Here is a 20,985-nt window from a genome sequence, read left to right as displayed (position 1 = left end):
TTGGGGGGGGGGAACGGGGGGTCAGGGGGAATGGGGGGAATGGGGGGATTGGGGTCCTTGAGGGAATTTGGGGTCCGGGAGGGGGGAATGGGGGCAGGGAGGGGGAATTGGGGGTCTGGGGGGGAACTGGGGTTCTGGGGAGGGAATGGGGGTCCGGGGGGGGAGGATTGGGGTCATGGGGGGGGAATTAGGGTCCTGGGGGGGTGGTCCTGGGGGTCTGGGGGGGGAAATGGGGGCGGGGGGGGGGAAATGGGGTCTGGGGGGGATTAGGGTCCTGGGGGGGGGGGAAATGGGGGCAGGGAGGGAGAATTGGGGGTCTAGGGGGAATTTGGGTCCTTGAAGGGAATTTGGGGTCCGGGGGGGGAAATGGGGGCAGGGAGGGATTGGGGGTCCGGGGAGGGGGGGAAATGGGGGTGGGGGGGATTGGGGGTCCTTGAGGGGAATTTGGGGTCCGGGGGGGGAAATGGGGGTCCTGGGGGGGGAAATGGGGGCAGGGAGGGGATTGGGGGTCCGGAGGGGGAAAATGGGGGTCTGGGGGGGGATTGGGGTCCTGGGGGGGAAATGGGGGCAGTGAGGGGGGAATTGGGGGTCTGGGGGGGGAATTTGGGGTCCTTGAGGGGAATTTGGGGTCCGGGGGGGGGAATGGGGGTCTGGGGGGGAACTGGGGTTCTGGGGGGTGAATGGGGGTCCGGGGGGGTAATTGGGGTCATGGTGGGGGAATGGGGGTCTGGGGGGATTGGGGTCCGGGGGGGTGGAAATGGGGGCAGGGAGGGGAATTGGGGGTCTGGGGGGAATTGAGGTCCTTGAGGGGAATTTGGGTCCGGGGGGAGGGGAATGGAGTCCTGTGGGGGGGAATGGGGGCGGGGGGGAAATGGGGGGAATGGGGGGAATTTGGGGTCCTTGAGGGGAATTTGGGGTCCGGGAGGGGGAATGGGGTCATGGGGGGGGAAATGGGGGTCCTGGGGGGTGGAAATGGGGGCAGGGAGGGGAAATTGGGGGTCCGGAGGGGGAAATGGGGATCCTGGGGGGGAATTGGGGCGGGGGAATTGGGGGTCTGGGGGGGAATTTGGGCCCTTGAGGGGAATTTGGGGTCCGGGGGGGAAATGGGGGTTCGGGAGGGGGATTGGGGTCCTGGGAGGGGAATTGGGGGCGGGGGGGGATTGGGGGTCTGGGGGGGAATTTGGGGTCGGAGGGGGGGGGAAATGGGGGTCCTGGGAGGGGGAATTGGGGGCGGGGAGGGGGAATTCGTGACCCTGGGGGCAGTTCTGGGGTGCTGGGGCAGCCTGAGGGTGCCCCAGGGGATCCCCCTCCCTCCACGGACACGGAGCTGGGGGACCCCAGCAGAGCACCGGCAGCGGGGCGCGGGGGCCCCCCCATTGCACCCCGGGGGGGGGGGGGGGCAGGACCAGGTCCCCACAGATGGTCCCGGGGGGGGAACGGGAGGTCCCTGAGGGGGTCCCAATGTCCCAGATGGGGTCAGGATGGATGCGAAGGGCTCAGGAGGGCCCAGAGGGATTCAGGACCCCCCCAAGGGGCTCAGGACCCCCCCCCAAGTGGCTCAGGACCCCCCCGGGGCTCAGGACCCCCCCCCAAGGAGCTCAGGACCCCCCCCCCCCCAAGGAGCTCAGGACCCCCCCCAGAGGCTCAGGACCCCCCCGAGGGGCTCAGGACCCCCCAAGTGGCTCAGGACCCCCCCCCCCCCCCAAGGAGCTCAGGACCCCCCCCCAGGGCTCAGGACCCCCCCCCCCAAGTGGCTCAGGACCCCCCCAAGGAGCTCAGGACCCCCCCCAGGGGCTCAGGACCCCCTCCAGGGGCTCAGGACCCCCCCAAGGAGCTCAGGACCCCCCCAGGGGCTCAGGACCGGTCCCGCTCGCACCTTGTCGATGAAGGAGGCGAACTGGTTGTTGAGGTCCTTGATCTGCTCCTGCTCCTGGCGCCGCACCCGCTGCAGCCCCGGCTCCAGCCCCAGCTCCAGCGGCCGCAGGAGGCTCCGGTTCACCGTGACCGAGCCGATGCCGGCCCCGGCCCCCGGCGGCCCCCCCGGCAGGGCCCGGCCCGGAGCGGCCCCGGAGCGCAGCGGCAGCCCCGAGCAGGAGCGGGAGCTGAAGGAGCGGCCCGGGGCGGCCGAGCTGCTCCGCAGCGGCTTCCTGGGATGGAGACGGACATGGAGAGAGGTGGGGATGGGACGGGATGGGAGGGAGATGGGAAAGGAGATGGGAAGAAGTTCGGAAGATGGGAAAGGGGCTACAAGGAGGTTGGAACGGGGTCGGGATACGGGAAAGGAGGTTGGAAGGAGGTCGGGATACAAGGAAAGAAGTTGGAAAGAGGTTGGAATGAGATCGGGATACGGGGAAAGAGGTTGGAATGAGGTCGGGATACGGGGAAAGAGGTTGGAATGAGATCGGAACACAGGGAAGGAGGTTGGAATGAGATAGAGATACAGGGAAAGAAGTTGGAAGCAGGTTGGAATGAGGTCGGGATACAGGGAAAGAAGTTGGAAAGAGGTTGGAATGAGATTGGAACACAGGGAAGGAGGTTGGAATGAGACAGAGATACAGGGAAAGAAGTTGGAAGGAGGTTGGAATGAGGTTGGAAGGAGGTCGGGATATGGGAAAGGAGGTTGGAAGAAGGAAGGAAAAGAAGGAGGTTGGAATGAGGTCGGGATAGAGGAAAAGAAGTTGAAAGAGGTTGGAATGAGGTCGGGATACGGGGAAAGAGGTTGGAATGAGATCGGAACACAGGGAAGGAGGTTGGAATGAGACAGAGATACAGGGAAAGAAGTTGGAAGGAGGTTGGAATGAGGTTGGAATGAGGTCGGGATATGGAAAGGAGGTTGGAAGAAGGAAGGAAAAGGAGGTTGGAATGAGGTCGGGATAGAGGAAAAGAAGTTGGAAAGAGGTTGGAATGAGGTCGGGATACGGGGAAAGAGGTTGGAATGAGATCGGAACACAGGGAAGGAGGTTGGAATGAGACAGAGATACAGGGAAAGAAGTTGGAAGGAGGTTGGAATGACGTTGGAATGAGGTCGGGATATGGGAAAGGAGGTTGGAAGAAGGAAGGAAAAGAAGGAGGTTGGAATGAGGTCGGGACACGGGGAAGGAGGATGGAAGGAAGCTGGAATGAAGTCAGGAGCCGGCAAAAGGGCTACGAGGAGGCAGGGATGAGGCCGGAAGCAGGAAAGGAGCTGCGGAGGGGCTGGAATGAGGTCGGGAGCCGGCAAAGAGGCAGGAATGAGGCAGGAACGGGGCGGGGGCCGGGCGGTGCTGCAGGACCCGCAGGACGGGCCGGGCAGGCCGGGCCGGGCCGAGCCGGCTGCGGAGGGCGGCGGGGCCGGGGGAGGAGGCTCCGGCTGCATCCAGGAGCGGGAGGAGGAGAACGGGACGGGAGGGAGGGACTCGGGCCCGGAGCGCGGCACCTGCCCGGGTTAACCCCTTCGGAGCGGCCGGCAGGCACCGGGCCCCGACCGCGAGCGGCTGCACCCAGCCAGGAGCCACCGGCAGCGCTGGAGCCCATCGGACCCGACAGGGACCCAACCAGAACCCATTGAACCCAACCAGGACCATTCGGGACCCACTGAACCCAATCAGAACCCATCCAGGACCCAACCAGGACCCAATCAGAACCCATCCAGGACCATTCAGGACCCAACCAGGACCCAATCAGAACCCATCCAGGACCCATTCAGGACCCAAGCAGGACCCAATCAGAACCATCCAGGACCCAACCAAGACCCAATCAGAACCCATTCAGGACCCAATCAGAACCCATTCAGGACCCAATCAGAACCCATTCAGGACCCAACCAGGACCCAATCAGAACCCATCCAGGACCCAACCAGGACCCAATCAGAACCCATCCAGGACCCAAGCAGGACCCAACCGGAACCCAAGCAGGACCCAATCAGAACCCAACCAAGACCCAACCAGAACCCATTCCGGACACATTGAACCCAACCAGGACCCAACTAGAACTCCACCAGGACCCAAAGAGGACCCATTGAACCCAACTGGAACTCAACCAGGACCCAGCTAGAACTCAACCAGGACCCATTGAACCCATCCAGAACCCATCCAGAACCCAACCAGCACCCACTGAATCCAACCAGGACCCAACCAGGACCCATTGAACCCATCCAGAACCCACCCAGCACCCACTGAATCCAACCAGGACCCAACCAGGACCCATTGAACCCATCCAGAACCCAACCAGTACCCACTGAATCCAACCAGGACCCAACTAGAACCTATTCAGAACCCCTCCAGAACCCATCCAGAACCCAACCGGGACCCACTGAACCCAACCAGGACCCAACTAGAACCTATTCAGAACCCCTCCAGAACCCATCAACTGGGACCCACTGAACCCAGCCAGGACCCAACTAGAACCTATTCAGAACCCCTCCAGAACCCATCCAGAACCCAACCGGGACCCACTGAACCCAACCAGGACCCAACTAGAACCTATTCAGAACCCAACCAGGACCCAACTAGAACTCAACCAGGACCCATTGAACCCAACCAGAACCCACCCAGGTCCCCCTGCAACGCTCCAGGCCTGGGGCAGGGCATCTGGAAGCTTCTCTTGGGAAAGGAGCCGGATGGATGGAGCTGAGGAGGGATTGTGCCCCCGCACTGGGCACTGGTGAGGCCGCACCTTGGATCCTGTGCTCAGCTCTGGGCCCCTCACTGCAAGAGAGACATTGAGGGGCTGGAGCGGGGCCAGAGAGGGGCAATGGGGCTGGAGCAGGGCCTGGAGCCCAAGGGTGATGGGGAATGGCTGAGGGACCTGGGGGGTTCAGATGGAGAAGAGAAGGCTCAGGGGGGACCTTATTGCATCCCCCCCCCCAATCCCGGCTCCATCCCAGATCCCGGCTCCACCCCGCCCAGTTCCTCTTATCAGGGGGAATTCCCAGCCCAGCACATTCCAACCCCCCCAGGGCCAGGCTGGGGCAGGGCCGGGACCTGCAGGAACTCCCCCCTGCCCCCCCCCAAAGTGCTGGGAGCACCCGAATCCACCCCCACAGCTCCCCATTGCCACCCTCCTGCCCCCCATTGCCCCCCCCCCCATTGCTCACTGCTGCCTCCCATTGGCTCCATCTCCCCCTCCGTTTACCCCCATTGCCACCTCATTGCCACCCCCCCCCGCTAACACTGCCTCCCATTGCCCCCATGGGAGGAGGATGGGGGGTCCATAGGAGGATGGGAATGGATCCAGGGGAAGATGAGGATGGACCAGGGGGGTGCCGGGGGGTCCATAGGACGATGAAGATGGATCCATAGGGACGGGGGGGGGGGGTCCATAGGGGGATGGGGGGGTCCATAGGAGGATGAGGATGGATCCGGAGCAGGATGAGGATGGAGCCGGGGGGATGAGGATGGATCCGGAGCAGGAGCAAGGCTCATCCTGGCCCTTCCCATGCTCCTGGCCCTGTGGCACGATCGGAACGTGCGATAAGGGGGGAGCGGCGCCGGGACCCCCCCGCGGCATTGGGGAGGGAAGTGGGGGAGTGTCGGGGGGGGGGGGGCAAAGAGGAGCGGGGGGGGCACCTTGTGGGTGTTGGGGGGGACCCCGAAGTGCTGCACCCCCCATGGGGACACAGCAGTGGGGATGGAGAGGGATGGGTCAGGGATGGCCAGCAGGAATGAGCTCGGGTGCTGGGATGCCCCAGCTCCATCCTTGAGGATGGGCTTGGGATGGGGAGGGATGAGCCGCAGGTAATGGGATGTCCGTGGTCCTGTCCTTCAGGATGAGCTTGGGACGGGAATGGGACAATGGTGGCATCCAGCAGGGATGGGTCCAGCTCCATCCTCCAGGATGCTCCAGCTCCATCACCTCGGGGTTCCCGGGGTGCCCCGGGAAGGGGGGACACATCCAATGGGATCCAGGGTGCCTCCAGCATCTCCAATCCCCCTGCAGCATGTGCTGGACAAGGAGACCGTGACCGCTATGACCGCTGTGACCAGCAACCAGAGGAGATCCGGGTTGGGGGGTGGAAACCGGGGAGGGGGGGTATGGGGGTCCCTGACCCCAATGAAGTGACAATTCCACCCCCTGGGGGCGATGTTCCATTGGTGGGACCTGTGGGAACAGGGGATGGGGAAACTGAGGCACGGGGGGAGGATGGATGGAGAATTCTGGTCCATCCCTCCCTGCTCGGATCCATCCCTTCCTGTTCGGATCCATCTTTCCCTGTTCGGATCCATCTCTCTCTGTTCAGATCCATCTCTCCCTGTTCGGATCCCTCCCTCCCTGTTCGGATCCATCCCTCCCTGTTCGGATCCATCTCTCCCTGTTCGGATCCATCCCTCCCTGTTCGGATCCATCTCCCCCTGTTCGGATCCGTCCCTCCCTGTTCGGATCCATCCCTCCCTGTTCGGATCCCTCCCTCCCTGTTCGGATCCCTCCCTCCCTGTTCGGATCCATCTCTCCCGGTTCGGATCCCTCCCTCCCTGTTCGGATCCATCCCTCCTGTTCGGATCCCTCTCTCCTGTTCGGATCCATCTCTCCCTGTTCGGATCCCTCCCTCCTGTTCGGATCCCTCCCTCCCTGTTCGGATCCATCTCTCCCTGTTCGGATCCCTCCCTCCCCGTTCGGATCCCTCCCTCCGTGTTCGGATCCATCTCTCCCTGTTCGGATCCCTCTTTCCCTGTTCGGATCCCTCCCTCCCTGTTCGGATCCCTCTTTCCCTGTTCGGATCCATCTCTCCCTGTTCGGATCCATCTCTCCCTGTTCGGATCCCTCCCTCCCTGTTCGGATCCATCTCTCCCTGTTCGGATCCCTCCCTCCCTGTTCGGATCCCTCCCTCCTGTTCGGATCCCTCCCTCCCTGTTCGGATCCATCTCTCCCTGTTCGGATCCCTCCCTCCCTGTTCGGATCCCTCCCTCCCTGTTCGGATCCCTCCCTCCCTGTTCGGATCCATCTCTCCCTGTTCGGATCCCTCCCTCCCTGTTCGGATCCCTCCCTCCCTGTTCGGATCCATCTCTCCCTGTTCGGATCCCTCCCTCCCTGTTCGGATCCCTCCCTCCCTGTTCGGATCCATCTCTCCCTGTTCGGATCCCTCCCTCCCTGTTCGGATCCCTCCCTCCCTGTTCGGATCCATCTCTCCCTGTTCGGATCCATCTCTCCCTGTTCGGATCCCTCCCTCCCTGTTCGCATCCCTCCCTCCCTGTCCGGATCCCGCTCTCCCTGTTTGGATCCCTCTCTCCCTGTTTGGATCCCTCCCTCCCTGTTCGGATCCATCTCTCCCTGTTCGGATCCCTCCCTCCCTGTTCGGATCCATCTCTCCTGTTCGGATCCTCCCTCCCTGTTCGCATCCCTCCCTCCCTGTCCGGATCCCTCTCTCCCTGTTTGGATCCCTCCCTCCCTGTTCGGATCCATCTCTCCCTGTTCAGATCCCTCCTTCCCTGTTCGGATCCATCTCTCCCTGTTCGGATCCCTCCCTCCCTGTTCGGATCCATCTCTCCCTGTTCGGATCCATCTCTCCCTGTTCCGGTCCCTCCCGTTCCCCCTCTCCCGATCCCGGCGCGGGCGGCGCCGCCAACCTCAACAATCAGCCCCTCCCTGCCGGCGGTGGGCGGGGCCGACGCTCTCACGTGACCGCCTCATCCGGGTCCTTTGCCTTCTCTGCTCTTCCCAACATGGCGGCCTCAGGTGAGCGCAGCGCGGCCGCGCCGGTTCCGCTCGCCCCCGCCCCCCCCCGCCCCGCTCCCGGGGGGGGGGGGCACCGGGGAGGGGGCTCCGGTAACGGCGGGGGGGGGGGGGGGAGGGGGGGCAGCGGAGAGCCGGGGACCCCCCCCTCACCCCCCCCCCGCGGTGCCCTCGGGCCCGCCCGCTCCCATTGGCGGTGATTGACAGCGCGGGGGGGGGGGGGGGGGAACCTGGGTGCTCGGCACTGCGCAGGCGCGGGATGGGGGGGGTGGGGGGGGGGTGGGGACACGTGTGTGCGCCGCGCACGTGGTCGGTACCGGGTGCGGGGGGGGTCCGGTAACGGGGGGGTCGGGTTTATGGTGTGAGGAGGGGGGGGCATTGTATGGGGGGGGCTGTTATATGGGGGGGTGTCTGTTATATTGGGGGGGGGCGTTATATAGGGGGGGATGTCCATTATATGGAGGGGTGTCTATTATATGGGGGGGGCATTATATAGGGAGGGTTCCATTATATGGGGGGGTGTCTGTTATATAGGGAGGGGTCTATTATATGGGGGGGTGTCATATGGGGGGGGCCTGTTATATAGGGTGGGGTCTATTATATAGGGGGGGTGTCTATTATATAGGGAGGGGTCTATTATATAGGGGGGGTGTCATATGGGGGGGGCCTGTTATATGGGGGGGTGTCTATTATATAGGGGGGGTGCCTTATATGGGAGGGGCCTGTTATATAGGGGGGGTCCATTATATGAGGGGGTATCTATTATGTAGGGGTTTGGTATCATGGAGCGGTTCCGGTACCGGGGGTGGTGTTTCCGGTACCGATGTTGTGCTTCCGGTAATGGGGGGGGGGGATCGGCTCCAGCCGCGTCCCCTTCAGTCTCCTTGTACCGGGGGGGGGGCAGCTCTGCCCTTCCCAGAGCCGTTTTCCACCTTTTTTATCCAAATTCCCTTCCCATGGCGCCCGCAGCCGCCCGTTGTCAGCGCCTGGCGCCGTTGGGAGGTGCCCAAATTCCCCCTTTTCGAGCCCAAATCGCTGCGGTTCCTGAGTGGAATCCTGGAATTGTGGAGTCATCCGGGCTGGGAAAGAGCTGATCTCGGGATCATGGAATGGGGTGGGATGAAGGGAGCGTAAAGCTCCTGCAGCGCCTGCCCTGGAGCAGGCAGCTCCGCGCCCCTGTGGCCGACCCGGCCCGGCTGCGATGGAGCGGCCAAACCCTCTCCATGGAGCCCATCCCGGTGTTCCAAGAGGGAAGAGCTTCCCTAATCCCAGCTGGACTCCCCCTGCTCCAGGCTGACCCCATCGCCCCATGGCTCCAGCCCCTGCTGCAGCTCCCTCCCCCTGAGCATCCTCCTCTGCGTCCCCAAGGCCACCGGGAAGCCCTGGATGCTTGCCCAGTTCCAGGGATGCGGATCCCATCTCTTCCCCCGGAGCCTGCTCCGATGCCTGAGCGCCCTTTGGGCAGGAATTGGTCCTCGGCTCCCCCTAAAGCTGCCCTGGTGCAGCTGGAGGCCGCTTCCTCTTGTCCCGGCCCTTGTTCCTTGGGAGCAGGGATCAGCCCCCTCCTGGCTCCATCCTGCTTTGAGGACCCACGAGGTCCGTTCCAACCTGGATCCTGGGATTCCTTTCCGGGAGCTGTGGCCCCCCCCGAGCCCATTCCTCATGGATTTGTGCTCCAGCTCCGTTGTCCCTCACTGTCCTGAGGGGCCTGGAGCTGAGCCCAGGATTCCCTCACCAGTGGGATTATCCCATCCCTCATCCCGCCGGCCGCTCTATTCCCAATCCAGGATGCCCTTGGATCCTGGGCACAAGCTGGATCGTGTTGTCCCAGCCCCATTCCACATTCCCAGCTCTTTCCCAAAGCCTGGAGCGTTGCCTGGGATCCCAGAGCAGGAGTTGGGAGCCTCTGAGCTCCAGGAGGAATTTGGGCACGGATCAGGATTGGATCCAGTGTCCGTTGGGAAGCGCAGAGGGGGAGCAGGACACCCCCCCCACAAGGCCTCATTTCCAATGGGAAAGCTTCTCCCAGTGGTTCTGTCCAGGATCGATGTTGGTTTTCCATGAGCTTCCCATTGGGAAGCACAGCTTGGGCCATGGCAAAGGGCTGATGGGATTTATGGATTCTGCCTATGGACAGGTTGGGAAGGCTGGGGGGGAGCTGTCGGGGGAGCTCCAGGGGCTGCCATTCCCAATGGGAAGCGGATGGAGATGGGAGAAGCCAACCCGAGCTGGAGATGGTCAGATCCAGTGGCTTCACTGGAGCAGGGTGACAGCTCCAAGCAGATCCCATTGGGATCAGCAGTGGGAAGGGGGAATGGGGCTGGGAACGCATTGGGATTGGGGTCAGCTCTTGGCTCCATCCCTCCCAGAGGATGTCGGGATGGAGATGTGGGAATTGTGAGGGTGGGATGGCTCCGTGTTATCCCAGCCGTGGGGGGTGGGAAGCGGGATGAGGACCTGGCGCCGCGCTTGATCCCACCTGGAAAAGGGGTTGGTGCTGGGTGCAGCGATTCCTTCCTAGGGAATGCTGTGGGATTTGGGATGGCTTCAGCCTCCCCCCCACCCTGGAGCCTGGGGGTGCCACTGACCCCGCAGCCAGGGGCTGGATCCGGCTTGGATCCGTTGGGAACGGGGGATAAACTGGGATAAGGGGTTGGTGCTGGTGGCTTGGGCCTTCCTCACACCCCCAGGCAGGATGGTTTCCAGGGATGCTCAGTGCGCTCCTCCCCTTCCTTCCTTCCTCTTCCTCCTCCTTCCTCTTCCTCCTCCTTCCTCTTCCTCCTCCTTCCTCTTCCTCCTTCCTCTTCCTCCTCCTTCCTCCTCCTTCCTCTTCCTCCTTCCTCTTCTTCCTCCTTTCTCTTCCTCCTTTCTCTTCCTCCTTCCTCTTCCTCCTTTCTCTTCCTCCTCCTTCTTCCTCCTTTCTCTTCCTCCTTTCTCTTCCTCCTTTCTCTTCCTCCTTTCTCTTCCTCCTTTCTCTTCTCCTTTCTCTTCCTCCTTTCTCTTCCTCCTTTCTCTTCCTCCTTTCTCTTCCTCCTTCCTCTTCCTCCTTTCTCTTCCTCCTTTCTCTTCCTCCTTTCTCTTCCTCCTTTCTCTTCCTCCTTTCTCTTCCTCCTTTCTCTTCCTCCTTTCTCTTCCTTCTTCCTCTTCCTTCTTTCTCTTCTCCTTTCTCTTCCTCCTCCTTCCTCCTCCTTTTTCTTCCTCCTCCTTCCTCCTCCTTCCTCTTCCTCCCCTTCCTTCCCTCCCCTTCCTCCCTCTCTCCTCCTTGTCCTCCCTCCTTTCCCTCTTCCTCCTCTTCCTCCCGCAGCCAAGAAGAAGAACAAGAAGGGGAAGACGCTGACGCTGACGGATTTCCTGGCTGAGGACGGGGGGGGCGGCGGCCCCACCTACATCCCCAAACCCGTCAGCTGGGCCGACGAGACCGACGACCTCGAGGGGATGGTACCAGCGGGATAACGGGATAATGGGATAACGGCATAGCGGGATGCCCAGATACTGGGATAATGGGATAACGGCATAGTGGGATGCCCAGATGCTGGGATAATGGGATAACGGCATAGCGGGATGCCCAGATACTGGGATAATGGGATACCCAGATACCAGGATAATGGATAACGGCATAGTGGGATGCCCAGATACCAGGATAATGGGGTAGCAGGATAATGGGATGCCCAGATACTGGGATAATGGGATAACAGCATAGTAGGATGCCCAGATACTTTTATAACAGGATACCCAGATACCAGGATAAGAGGGTAGCAGGATAGTGGGATGCCCAGATACCAGAAGATCCAGATACTGGGATACCAGGTTACCAAGATACTGGGATACCTGGATACCAGGATACCCAGACATTGGAATACCCAGATACCAGGATACCCAGATACTGGGATATCCAGATACCAGAATACCCATATACTGGGATACCTGGATACCAGGATACCCAGATACTGGCATACTTGGACACTGGGATAGGTAGATACCAGGATACCCAAATACCAGGATAACGGGATACCTGAGTACTGGAATACCAAGATACCAGGATAACGGGATACCCAGTTACCAAGATACTGGGATACCCAGATCCGGGGATAACGGGATACCCAGTTACCAGGATACTGGGATACCCAGATCCGGGGATAACGGGATATCCAGTTACCAGGGTACTGGGATACCCAGATCGAGGGATAACGGGATACCCAGTTACCAGGATACTGGGATACCCAGATCCAGGGATAACGGGATACCCAGTTACCAGGATACTGGATACCCAGATCCGGGGATAACGGGATACCAGTTACCAGGATACTGGGATACCCAGATCCAGGGATAACGGGATACCCAGTTACCAGGATACTGGGATACCCAGATCCGGGATAACGGGATACCAGGATAAGCACTGGGGTACCCAGACCCTGTGGGGCTGAAGGCAGCAGCATCACCCCCAGCGGCAGGTCCAGGATGGGCAGCGTCGGTGCCACGAGCTCCCTTTTCCCCTGGGCTCATCCCGGGAATGCCGGGGCTCCCGGGCGCTGATTTCCCCCCCCCTTCCCCTCGTATCCCAGTGTCCACCACTTGGCACAGCAACGACGACGACGTGTACCGGGCGCCGCCGATCGACCGCTCCATCCTGCCCACGGCGCCGCGGGCCGCGCGCGAGCCCAACATCGACCGCAGCCGCCTGCCCAAGTCCCCCCCGTACACGGCATTCCTGGGAAACCTGCCCTATGACGTCACCGAGGAATCCATCAAGGACTTCTTCCGGGGCCTCAACGTGAGCACCGGGGGTTGGGGGACCTCAAGGGGGTCAATGATGCTCCCCCATCCCCGGGCAGTGGCGGGGGGTGATGGAGGGGGTCCTGCCCCTCTGCTGTGCTCCCCCTTGCTGTGGGCCTGGTCCAGCAGCACCAGAGGGACCTGGAGGTGTTGGAGCGTGGAGAAGGGGAGGTTCCTTAAGGAGCTCCAGTGCCCGGGATCCTCTATATCCTCTATATCCTGGGATCCTCTATATCCTCTCTATCCTCTGGGATCCAGGTATCCTCTCCAGGATACCTGGAGAGGGGCTTTGGAGAAGGGATGCAGGGGTGGGATGAGGAGTTGGGGCTTCCAGCTGGAAGAGGGAAGAGTTAGATGGGATATGGGGAAGTTCCTCCGCATGATGGTGGGGGGATGCTGGGATGGAGAAGGTTTGGATGCATCCATCCGAAGGAGCATCCCTCAAGGCCGGGTTGGACGCAGGGGCTCGGAGCGCCCTGCTCCAGTGGAAGGGGTCCCTGGAGCTGGATCGGAGCTTTAAGGTCCCCTGGTCCCATGGAGCAGGCAGGATTCGGGAGCAATCCCGTTATCCCGTTACAGATCAGCGCCGTGCGCCTGCCCCGGGAACCCACCAACCCCGAGCGGTTGAAGGGCTTCGGCTACGCCGAGTTCGAGGACATCGATTCCCTGTTCCAGGCTCTGAGCCTCAACGAGGAGGTGAGGCCCCGCTCCAGAGGGAATTCCATGGGGATCAAAAGGCCGTCAGGGCGCCGGGGTCACCCCGGTCCTGCTCCCATGGATCTCCCCTGTCCTTTGCAGTCCCTCGGGAACAGAAGGATACGAGTGGATGTCGCCGATCAAGCTCAGGATAAAGGTGAGGAGCCGGCGCCTTTTCCGGCGCATCCCGGCGCCGGGCTGGGCTCCGAGCTGGAATTCCCTTTGCCCGGCAGACCGGGACGATCGCTGCTTCGGCAGAGACCGGGATCGCTTCCGGGACTCCGAGAGGCTCGAGAGCGATTGGAGAGCGCGGCCGGCGGCCACCGAGAGCTTCGAGGACTTCCCGCCCCGGCGCGGCGACGACGGCTTCGGAGACAGTGAGGGGGGAAGCGGGGTCTGCCCCGGCCGGGAGCTGGGCTGCGCCCTGCGCGGGGAATGGGAGCCGGAATGGTCAGGGAATGGGATCTGCCCTGTGCGGGGAATGGGAGCCGGAGTGCTCAGGGAATGGGAGCCGGAATGGTCAGGGAATGGGATCCGGAGTGCGCGGGGAATGGGATCTGCCCTGCGCAGGGAATGGGATCTGCCCTGCGCAGGGAATGGGATCTGGAGTGGTCAGGGAATGGGAGCCGGAATGGTCAGGGAATGGGATCTGACCTGGTCAGGGAATGGGATCCGGAGTGCTCAGGGAATGAGATCTGCCCTGCGCAGGGAATGGGAGCCGGAGTGCGCGGGGAATGGGATCCACCCTGCGCAGGGAATGGGATCTGGAGTGGTCAGGGAATGGGATCCGGAATGGTCAGGGAATGGAATCCAGAGTGCTCAGGGAATGGGATCCGGAGTGCTCAGGGAATGGGATCTGGAGTGGCCAGAGACCAGGATCTGCCCTGGTTGGATGCTGGGATCTGGCCTGGTTGGGGACCAGGATCTGCCCCAGCTGGAGACTGGGATCTGTCCTGGCCAGAGACAGGGATCTGTCCTGGTCAGGGAATGGGATCTGCCTTGCTTAGGGAATGGGATCTGGAGAGGTCAGGGAATGGGATCTGCCCTGGTCAGAGACCAGGATGTGCCCAGCTGGAGACTGGGATCTGCCCTGATCAGGGAACGGGATCTGGAGTGGTCAGAGACTGGGATCTGGCCTGGCTGGAGAGCGGGATCTCCCCCAGCTGCAGACCGGGATCTGCCCTGATCAGGGAACGGGATCTGCCCCGGCCGGAGACCGGGCTGTGGCCTGGTTGCGGACTGCCCCATCCGAACCTCACTGTGGACCTGTGGGTCCGGGCTGCTCCGTGCGGCTCCAGCAGCCCCCCCTCTGCCCCCGCAGGGTACCGTGATCGCTACGACGACCGCTACCGCGACGGGCCCCGGCGGGACATGGACCGCGCCTTCGGGAGCAGGGATCGCTACGACGACCGCAGCAGGGACTACGACCGAGGTGGGGCCATTCCCAAGGGATCCACGCGGGGGGGGGCGGAATTCCCAACGGGATGAGGCCTCAGGACCGGCTCCCGGCGCAGGCTACGACTCGCGGGCGGGCGGCAGGAGGGCGTTCGGCCTCGGCTACCGCCGGGATGAGGAATTCCGCGGCGAGCGCTACGAGGAGCGCGGGGAGCGCTGGGCAGCGCGGGAGGACTACGGCCGGGAGGACTTCCGGCGCGACGACAGAGGTGAGGGCGGCCGGGGGCACTCGGGTGGGATCTGGGATCACTCGGGATGGATCCGGGCTCATTTGGGATGGGATCTGGGATCACTCGGGATGGATCCGGGCTCATTTGGGATGGGATCTGGGATCACTCGGGATGGATCCGGGCTCATTTGGGATGGGATCTGGGCTCCATTGGACCAGGATCTGGGATCATTCAGGGTGGATCCGGGCTCACTTGGGATGGGATCTGGGATCACTCGGGATGGATCCGGGCTCATTTCAGATGGGATCTGGATCACTCGGGATGGATCCGGGCTCATTTGGGATGGGATCTGGGCTCCGCTGGAGCGGGATCTGGGATCATTCAGGGTGGATCCCGGCTCATTTGGGATGGGATCTGGGATCACTCAGGATGGAGCCAGGCTCATTTCGGATGGAATCTGGGGTCATTCACAGTGGATCCAGGCTCCATTGGAGCAGGATCTGGACTCACTTAGGGTGCAACCAGGCTCATTTGGGATGGGATCTGGGATCATTCAGGGTGGAGCCAGGCTCTGTTAGAGCAGGATCTGGGATCACTCGGGATGGATCCAGGCTCATTTCAGATGGGATCTGGGATCATTCAGGGTGGAGCCAGGCTCCTTTCAGATGGGATCTGGGATCACTTGGAGCGGGATCTGGGCTCCATTGCAGCAGGATCTGAGATCATTCAGGGTGGATCCGGGCTCACTTGGGATGGGATCTGGGATCACCCGGGATGGATCCAGGCTCATTTCAGATGGGATCTGGGATCACTCGGGATGGATCCAGGCTCCTTTCAGATGGGATCTGGGATCACTCGGGATGGATCCGGGCTCACTTGGGATGGGATCTGGGATCTGTTGGAGCAGGATCTGGATCATTCAGGGTGGATCCGGGCTCACTTGGGATGGGATCTGGGCTCCATTGGAGCAGGATCTGGACTCACTTAGGGTGCAACCAGGCTCATTTGGGATGGGATCTGGGATCATTCAGGGTGGAGCCAGGCTCTGTTAGAGCGGGATCTGGGATCACTCGGGATGGATCCCGGCTCATTTGGGATGGGATCTGGGCTCTGTTGGAACAGGATCTGGGATCACTCAGGGTGGATCCAGGCTCCATTGGAGCAGGATCTGGACTCACTTAGGGTGCAACCAGGCTCATTTGGGATGGGATCTGGGATCATTCAGGGTGGAGCCAGGCTCTGTTAGAGCGGGATCTGGGATCACTCGGGATGGATCCAGGCTCATTTCAGATGGGATCTGGGATCACTTGGAGCGGGATCTGGGCTCCATTGCAGCAGGATCTGAGATCATTCAGGGTGGATCCGGGCCCACTTGGGATGGGATCTGGGATCACCCGGGATGGATCCAGGCTCATTTCAGATGGGATCTGGGATCACTCGGGATGGATCCAGGCTCCTTTCAGATGGGATCTGGGATCACTCGGAATGGATCCGGGCTCACTTGGGATGGGATCTGGGATCTGTTGGAGCAGGATCTGGGATCACTCAGGATGGAACCAGGCTCATTTGGGATGGGATCTGGGATCATTCAGGGTGGAGCCAGGCTCTGTTAGAGTGGGATCTGGGATCACTCGGGATGGATCCAGGCTCATTTGGGATGGGATCCGGGCTCTGTTGGAACAGGATCTGGATCACTCAGGGTGGATCCTGGCTCCATTGGAGCAGGATCTGGACTCACTTAGGGTGGAACCAGACTCATTTGGGATGGGATCTGGGCTCCATTGGAGCGGGATCTGGGATCACTCAGGATGGATCCAGGCTCTGTTGGAGTAGGATCTGGGATCACTCAGGGTGGAGCCAGGCTCACTTGGGATGGGATCTGGCTCCACTGGAGCGGGATCTGAGATCAGTCAGGGCAGGATCTGAGCTCACTTGGAGCAGGGTCCCAGGCTTGCTCAGAATGGATCTGGGCTCCCTCGGGGCAGGATCTGGGCTCCTTGGGGCAGGATCCGGGCTCCTCGGGGCAGGATCCGGGCTCCCTCCCGGTCCATCCCTTTCCCCCCCCCACCCCGCTCCCATCCCTGCTCCTCCGCAGCCCCCACGCAGCGGCCGAAGCTGAACCTGAAGCCTCGGAGCGCCCCGAAGGAGGAGGAGGCGCCGGGGGGGGCCCCCGCGGCCCAGTCCAGCCGCGCCGCCTTCATCTCGGGGGGCCAAGCCCGTGGACACGGCGGCGCGGGAGCGCGAGGTCGAGGAGCGCCTGCAGAAGGAGCAGGAGAAGCTCCAGCGCCAGCTCGAGGACGAGAAGAGGCTCGAGAGGCGCCCGCGGGAGAGGTGGGGACCCCCCCCCCAACATGGGCATCAATGGGGCTCATGGACCCCCCCCAACATGGGCACCAATGGGGCTCATGGACCCCCCCCCCCAACATGGGCACCAATGGGGCTCATGGACCCCCCCCCCAACATGGGCATCAATGGGGCTCATGGACCCCCCCCAACATAGGCACCAATGGGGCTCATGGACCCCCCCCCCAACATGGGCACCAATGGGGCTCATGGACCCCCCCCAACATGGGCACCAATGGGGCTCATGGACCCCCCCCCCCAACATGGGCACCAATGGGGCTCATGGACCCCCCCCCCAACATGGGCACCAATGGGGCTCATGGACCCCCCCCCAACATGGGCACCAATGGGGGCTCCTGGACCCCCCTCCATGGGCACCAATGGGGGGCTCCTGGATCCCCCCCTTTTTAGGCAGCAATGGGTGTTCCTTGACCCCCCCCCCCCCAAACATGGACACCAATGGGGGCTCCTGGACCCCCCCCCCCCACCCATGGACACCAATGGGGCTCATGGAACCACCCCCCCCCCCACCATGGACACCAATGGGTGCTCCTGGACCCCCCCCACCCATGGGCCCCAATGGGGGCTCCTGGACCCCCCCTCCAACATGGTCACCAATGGGGGCTCCTGGACCCCCCCCCCCCACCCATGGACACCAATGGGGGCTCCTGGACCCCCCCCCCCCTTTTTAGGCAGCAATGGGTGCTCCTTGACCCCCCCTCCATGGACACCAGTGGGGGCTCCTGGACCCCCCCCTCCTTGGAGGCAGCAATGGATGTTCCTTGACCCCCCCATGAGCACCAGTGGGGGCTCCTGGACCCCCCGCTATGGAACACCAATGGGTGCTCCAGGTCACCCCCCACCTTGGAGGCAGCAGTGGGTGTTCCTTGACCCCCCACCATGGACACCAATGGGGGCTCCCAGAACCCCCCTTCACAGGAACACCAATGGGTGCACCTAACCCCCCCCCCCCGCCATGGGGACACCCATGGGTGCCCCTGACGCCCTGACCCCCCCATTCCCGGCACAGGCACCCCAGCTGGCGCAGCGAGGACAACCAGGAGCGCTCCAGGACAGGCAGTGAATCCTCCCAGAGCGGCCCCCCCGGCACCGCCGTGGGCACCGGCCCCACCGGCAGGAGTGAGTGCATGGAGGGGGGGGCACTTGGTGGGGGGTGCCCCAGGCCATCACCAGCACCCGTGACCCACGTGTGGGGCCCCCTCAGCCACCCGGAGGAGGGAGAGCGAGAAGTCCCTGGAGAACGAAGCTTTGGCCAAAGAGGAGGAGGCGCCGTCCCCCCCCCGGCCCCAAGGCCAAGGAGGAGAAGCAGCCGCTGAAGGTGATGCCCGCGCCGCCCCCCAAGGAGAACGCGTGGGTCAAGCGGAGCAGCCACCCCCCGGCGCGGTCCCAGAGCTCCGACTCGGAGCAGCATTCCCCAACCAGGTGGGTGCCCCGGGTCCGGGTCCGGTTCAGCCCAGGAGTGAGGTCTTGGTGTTCTCCATCATCCCCCACCGATGCTCTCCATCCTCTCCATCATCCCCCCGATGTTCTCCATCATCCCCCCGATGTTCTCCATCATCCCCACTGATGTTCTCCATCATCCCCCACTGATGTTCTCCATCATCCCCCCGATGTTCTCCATCATCCCCCCGATGTTCTCCATCATCCCCCACTGATGTTCTCCATCATCCCCCACCGATGTTCTCCATCACCCCCCACTGATGTTCTCCATCATCCCCCATCGATGCTCTCCATCCCCCCCCCATGACTTTCTCCATCACCCCCCCCAATGTTCTCCATTGCCCCCATTGACATTCTCCATCACCCCCCCGACTTTCTTCATCACCCCCCCGTGATGTTCTCCATCGCCCCCCATTGACACTCTCCATCGCTCCCCCCAGCAGCACCCAGACAGCCCCAGGCCTGCCAGGGAGGACGGGGCCCCCCCGAGGAACCCCCATAGGAAAGGTGGGTGTCCCCCCCCCGCACCCCTCCCCCTGCACCCCTCATGGGGGGGTCGCGGCCTCGCTGTAGCCCCCCCATGGCCTCTGTTCCCCCCCAGGAGATGAGAACAAGCCCGATGGAGGCTCCAAGGCCCGAAGCGGCAGCTCCGGGCGCAGCACCGGCGATGCCGAGAGGTGGGGGACACGGGGGGGGCTGGATTGGGAATGGGGGGGGGACGGGACCGGGTCAGCCTGAACCCCCCCCCCCCTCCGGCACTGCGGGTGCTGACCCTGCCCGGGGGGCGGGCCGGGTGTGCAGGAAGGAGAGCAGGAGGGAGCACGACCCGCGACCTGAGCCAAAGAAACTGGAGGAGAGCCCCCCCCTCGGTGAGCTCCGGACACCGGGATAACCCCGACACCGGGATAACCCGGCACGGGACACCGGATAACCCAGAGTGGGAGACTGGGATAACCTGGCATGGGAGAACAGGACACCGGGATACCCCTGCATGGGATACCAGGATACCCCAACATGCGACATGGGATAACCCAGCATGGGAGACTGGGACGCCAAGATGACCCCAGCATGGGATTCAGGGCTACCCCCATACGGGACACTGGGATACCCCTGCATGGAATACTGGGATACCCCGACATGGGACACTGGGATACCCCGACATGGGCACTGGGATACCCCAATATGGAATACTGGGATACCCCCACATGGGACACTGGGATACTCCAACATGGAATACTGGGATACCCCAATATGGAATACTGGGATACCCCACCAGAGGATATTGGGACCCCCTAACACTGGACCCTGGGATACCCCAGCACTGGCTCCCACTGAGCTGAGCCATTGGGATACCCTGATACCAGGACACCCCAGCCCTGGGACACCCGGGGTGGGGGGGTGGGGGGGGATGTTTTTGCCCTATTTTGGGATTTTCTTTGCCTATTTTGGGATTTTCGGTGATTTTTCCTCCCCCCAGCAAAGGATCTGAGGCTTGGGGGGGGGGGTGGGGTGTGTGACACTGACACCTCTTCCTCTTCCCCCCCTCCTCTTCCTCCTCTTTCCCCCCCCCCTCTCTTGCCCCCCCTTCTCCCTCCTCTTCCTCCCCCCCTCCTCTTCCTCCCCCCCCCCCCAGTTCAGCCACGCCACCAAGTTCTCAGCTCTCTCAGTGGACGGGGATGATGATGGCGATGACGAAGGCACCGATTGAAGCCCCCCCTTGGGCTGGAGCATCAGCACCCCCCAACCAGCACCACCACCACCCCCCCCCGGACCCCCCCAGAGCCCCCCACCACCCCCCCCGGGGCCGCGGGACGGAGCCGGGAGGAAGAGCAGGGCTGTGGCCTTCCTCCCCCCCCCCCCCCAGCAGTACCTGCAGGTAGGGCCAGGGCCTCCAGCAGCAGCATCCTCATCCTCATCCTCCTGCCCCCCCCCCCCCCCACCGGGAATGACCTGGAATGATCCCGGATTCCTCTCACTGGCCCCTGGGGGGGGTTGAGGGGGGACCCCCCCAAATTCCCCCTCTCTGTGTCCATGGAAAACTTGTTGGGATTGGGATAGTGATCCCTGGAACAGCCCTGGGGGGGGGTGTTCCCGGAGCACGGAGGGGGATCCTGGAGCTGGGGGGGGGGGGATGATCCTGGGGTGCTCCCGGCCCCCCCCCCCCCCCCATCCCACTCCAGATTGGGTGGTTTTGGTGTTTCCTTCAATAAAAGTGGTCTCTGAACACACAGAAAAGGCGAAATCTGTCGTGTTCCCATTGGGAATGATGGGAATGGGCCCCCGCCGGGGGATGTGGGAGGCCTGGGCTGGGGAGGGGGGCAACAGCCACCCAGAGCACTCTTCCTCCTCCTCTTCTTCCTCCTCCATCCATCCCCATCCATTGGTCCTCCTCATCCATCTTCTTCCTCTCTCCAGCATCACCCTCTGCATCCTTCCTCCT

At 62.7% G+C, this 20,985-nt stretch overlaps 2 protein-coding genes across 2 annotated transcripts; both read left to right on the top strand.

Annotated features, from left to right (window-relative positions):
* The first annotated feature begins 1,877 nt into the window (after positions 1–1,877).
* On the top strand, positions 1,878–4,826 carry LOC136006244 (S-antigen protein-like). Its single transcript, XM_065664294.1, has 2 exons — positions 1,878–2,174; positions 3,450–4,826. Exons 1-2 carry the CDS (start codon positions 1,884–1,886, stop codon positions 3,945–3,947), a joined length of 789 nt encoding a protein of 262 aa, XP_065520366.1. The 5' UTR covers positions 1,878–1,883; the 3' UTR covers positions 3,948–4,826.
* Positions 4,827–7,545: 2,719 nt separating this feature from the next.
* On the top strand, positions 7,546–20,780 carry EIF4B (eukaryotic translation initiation factor 4B). The gene is given in 18 exon segments (XM_065664292.1): positions 7,546–7,650; positions 10,952–11,085; positions 12,105–12,114; positions 12,210–12,418; positions 13,000–13,116; positions 13,219–13,273; positions 13,350–13,493; positions 14,438–14,548; positions 14,631–14,780; positions 16,837–16,951; positions 16,953–17,072; positions 18,115–18,224; positions 18,310–18,382; positions 18,384–18,527; positions 19,000–19,052; positions 19,147–19,222; positions 19,347–19,400; positions 20,163–20,780. Coding segments are annotated over 18 exon segments (1,779 nt in total). The 5' UTR covers positions 7,546–7,637; the 3' UTR covers positions 20,254–20,780.
* The last annotated feature ends 205 nt before the right edge of the window (positions 20,781–20,985 follow it).

This window comes from Lathamus discolor, unplaced genomic scaffold (genome assembly GCF_037157495.1).
Source record: "Lathamus discolor isolate bLatDis1 unplaced genomic scaffold, bLatDis1.hap1 Scaffold_1046, whole genome shotgun sequence".
NCBI classification, from domain to species: Eukaryota; Metazoa; Chordata; class Aves; order Psittaciformes; family Psittacidae; genus Lathamus; species Lathamus discolor.
The sequence above is the reverse complement of the archived record's forward strand: the minus strand, read 5'-3'. Positions and strand labels throughout refer to the sequence as shown.

What these genes read in the sequence shown, in the direction of transcription:
- LOC136006244 (XM_065664294.1), top strand. Translation starts at nt 1,884, where the DNA reads ATGAAGGAGGCGAACTGGTTGTTGAGGTCCTTGATCTGCTCCTGCTCC. An exon ending in GGAGACGGACATGGAGAGAG is followed by an intron (nt 2,175 to 3,449) that starts GTGGGGATGGGA and finishes AGCGGCCGGCAG; the next exon opens with GCACCGGGCCCCGACCGCGA.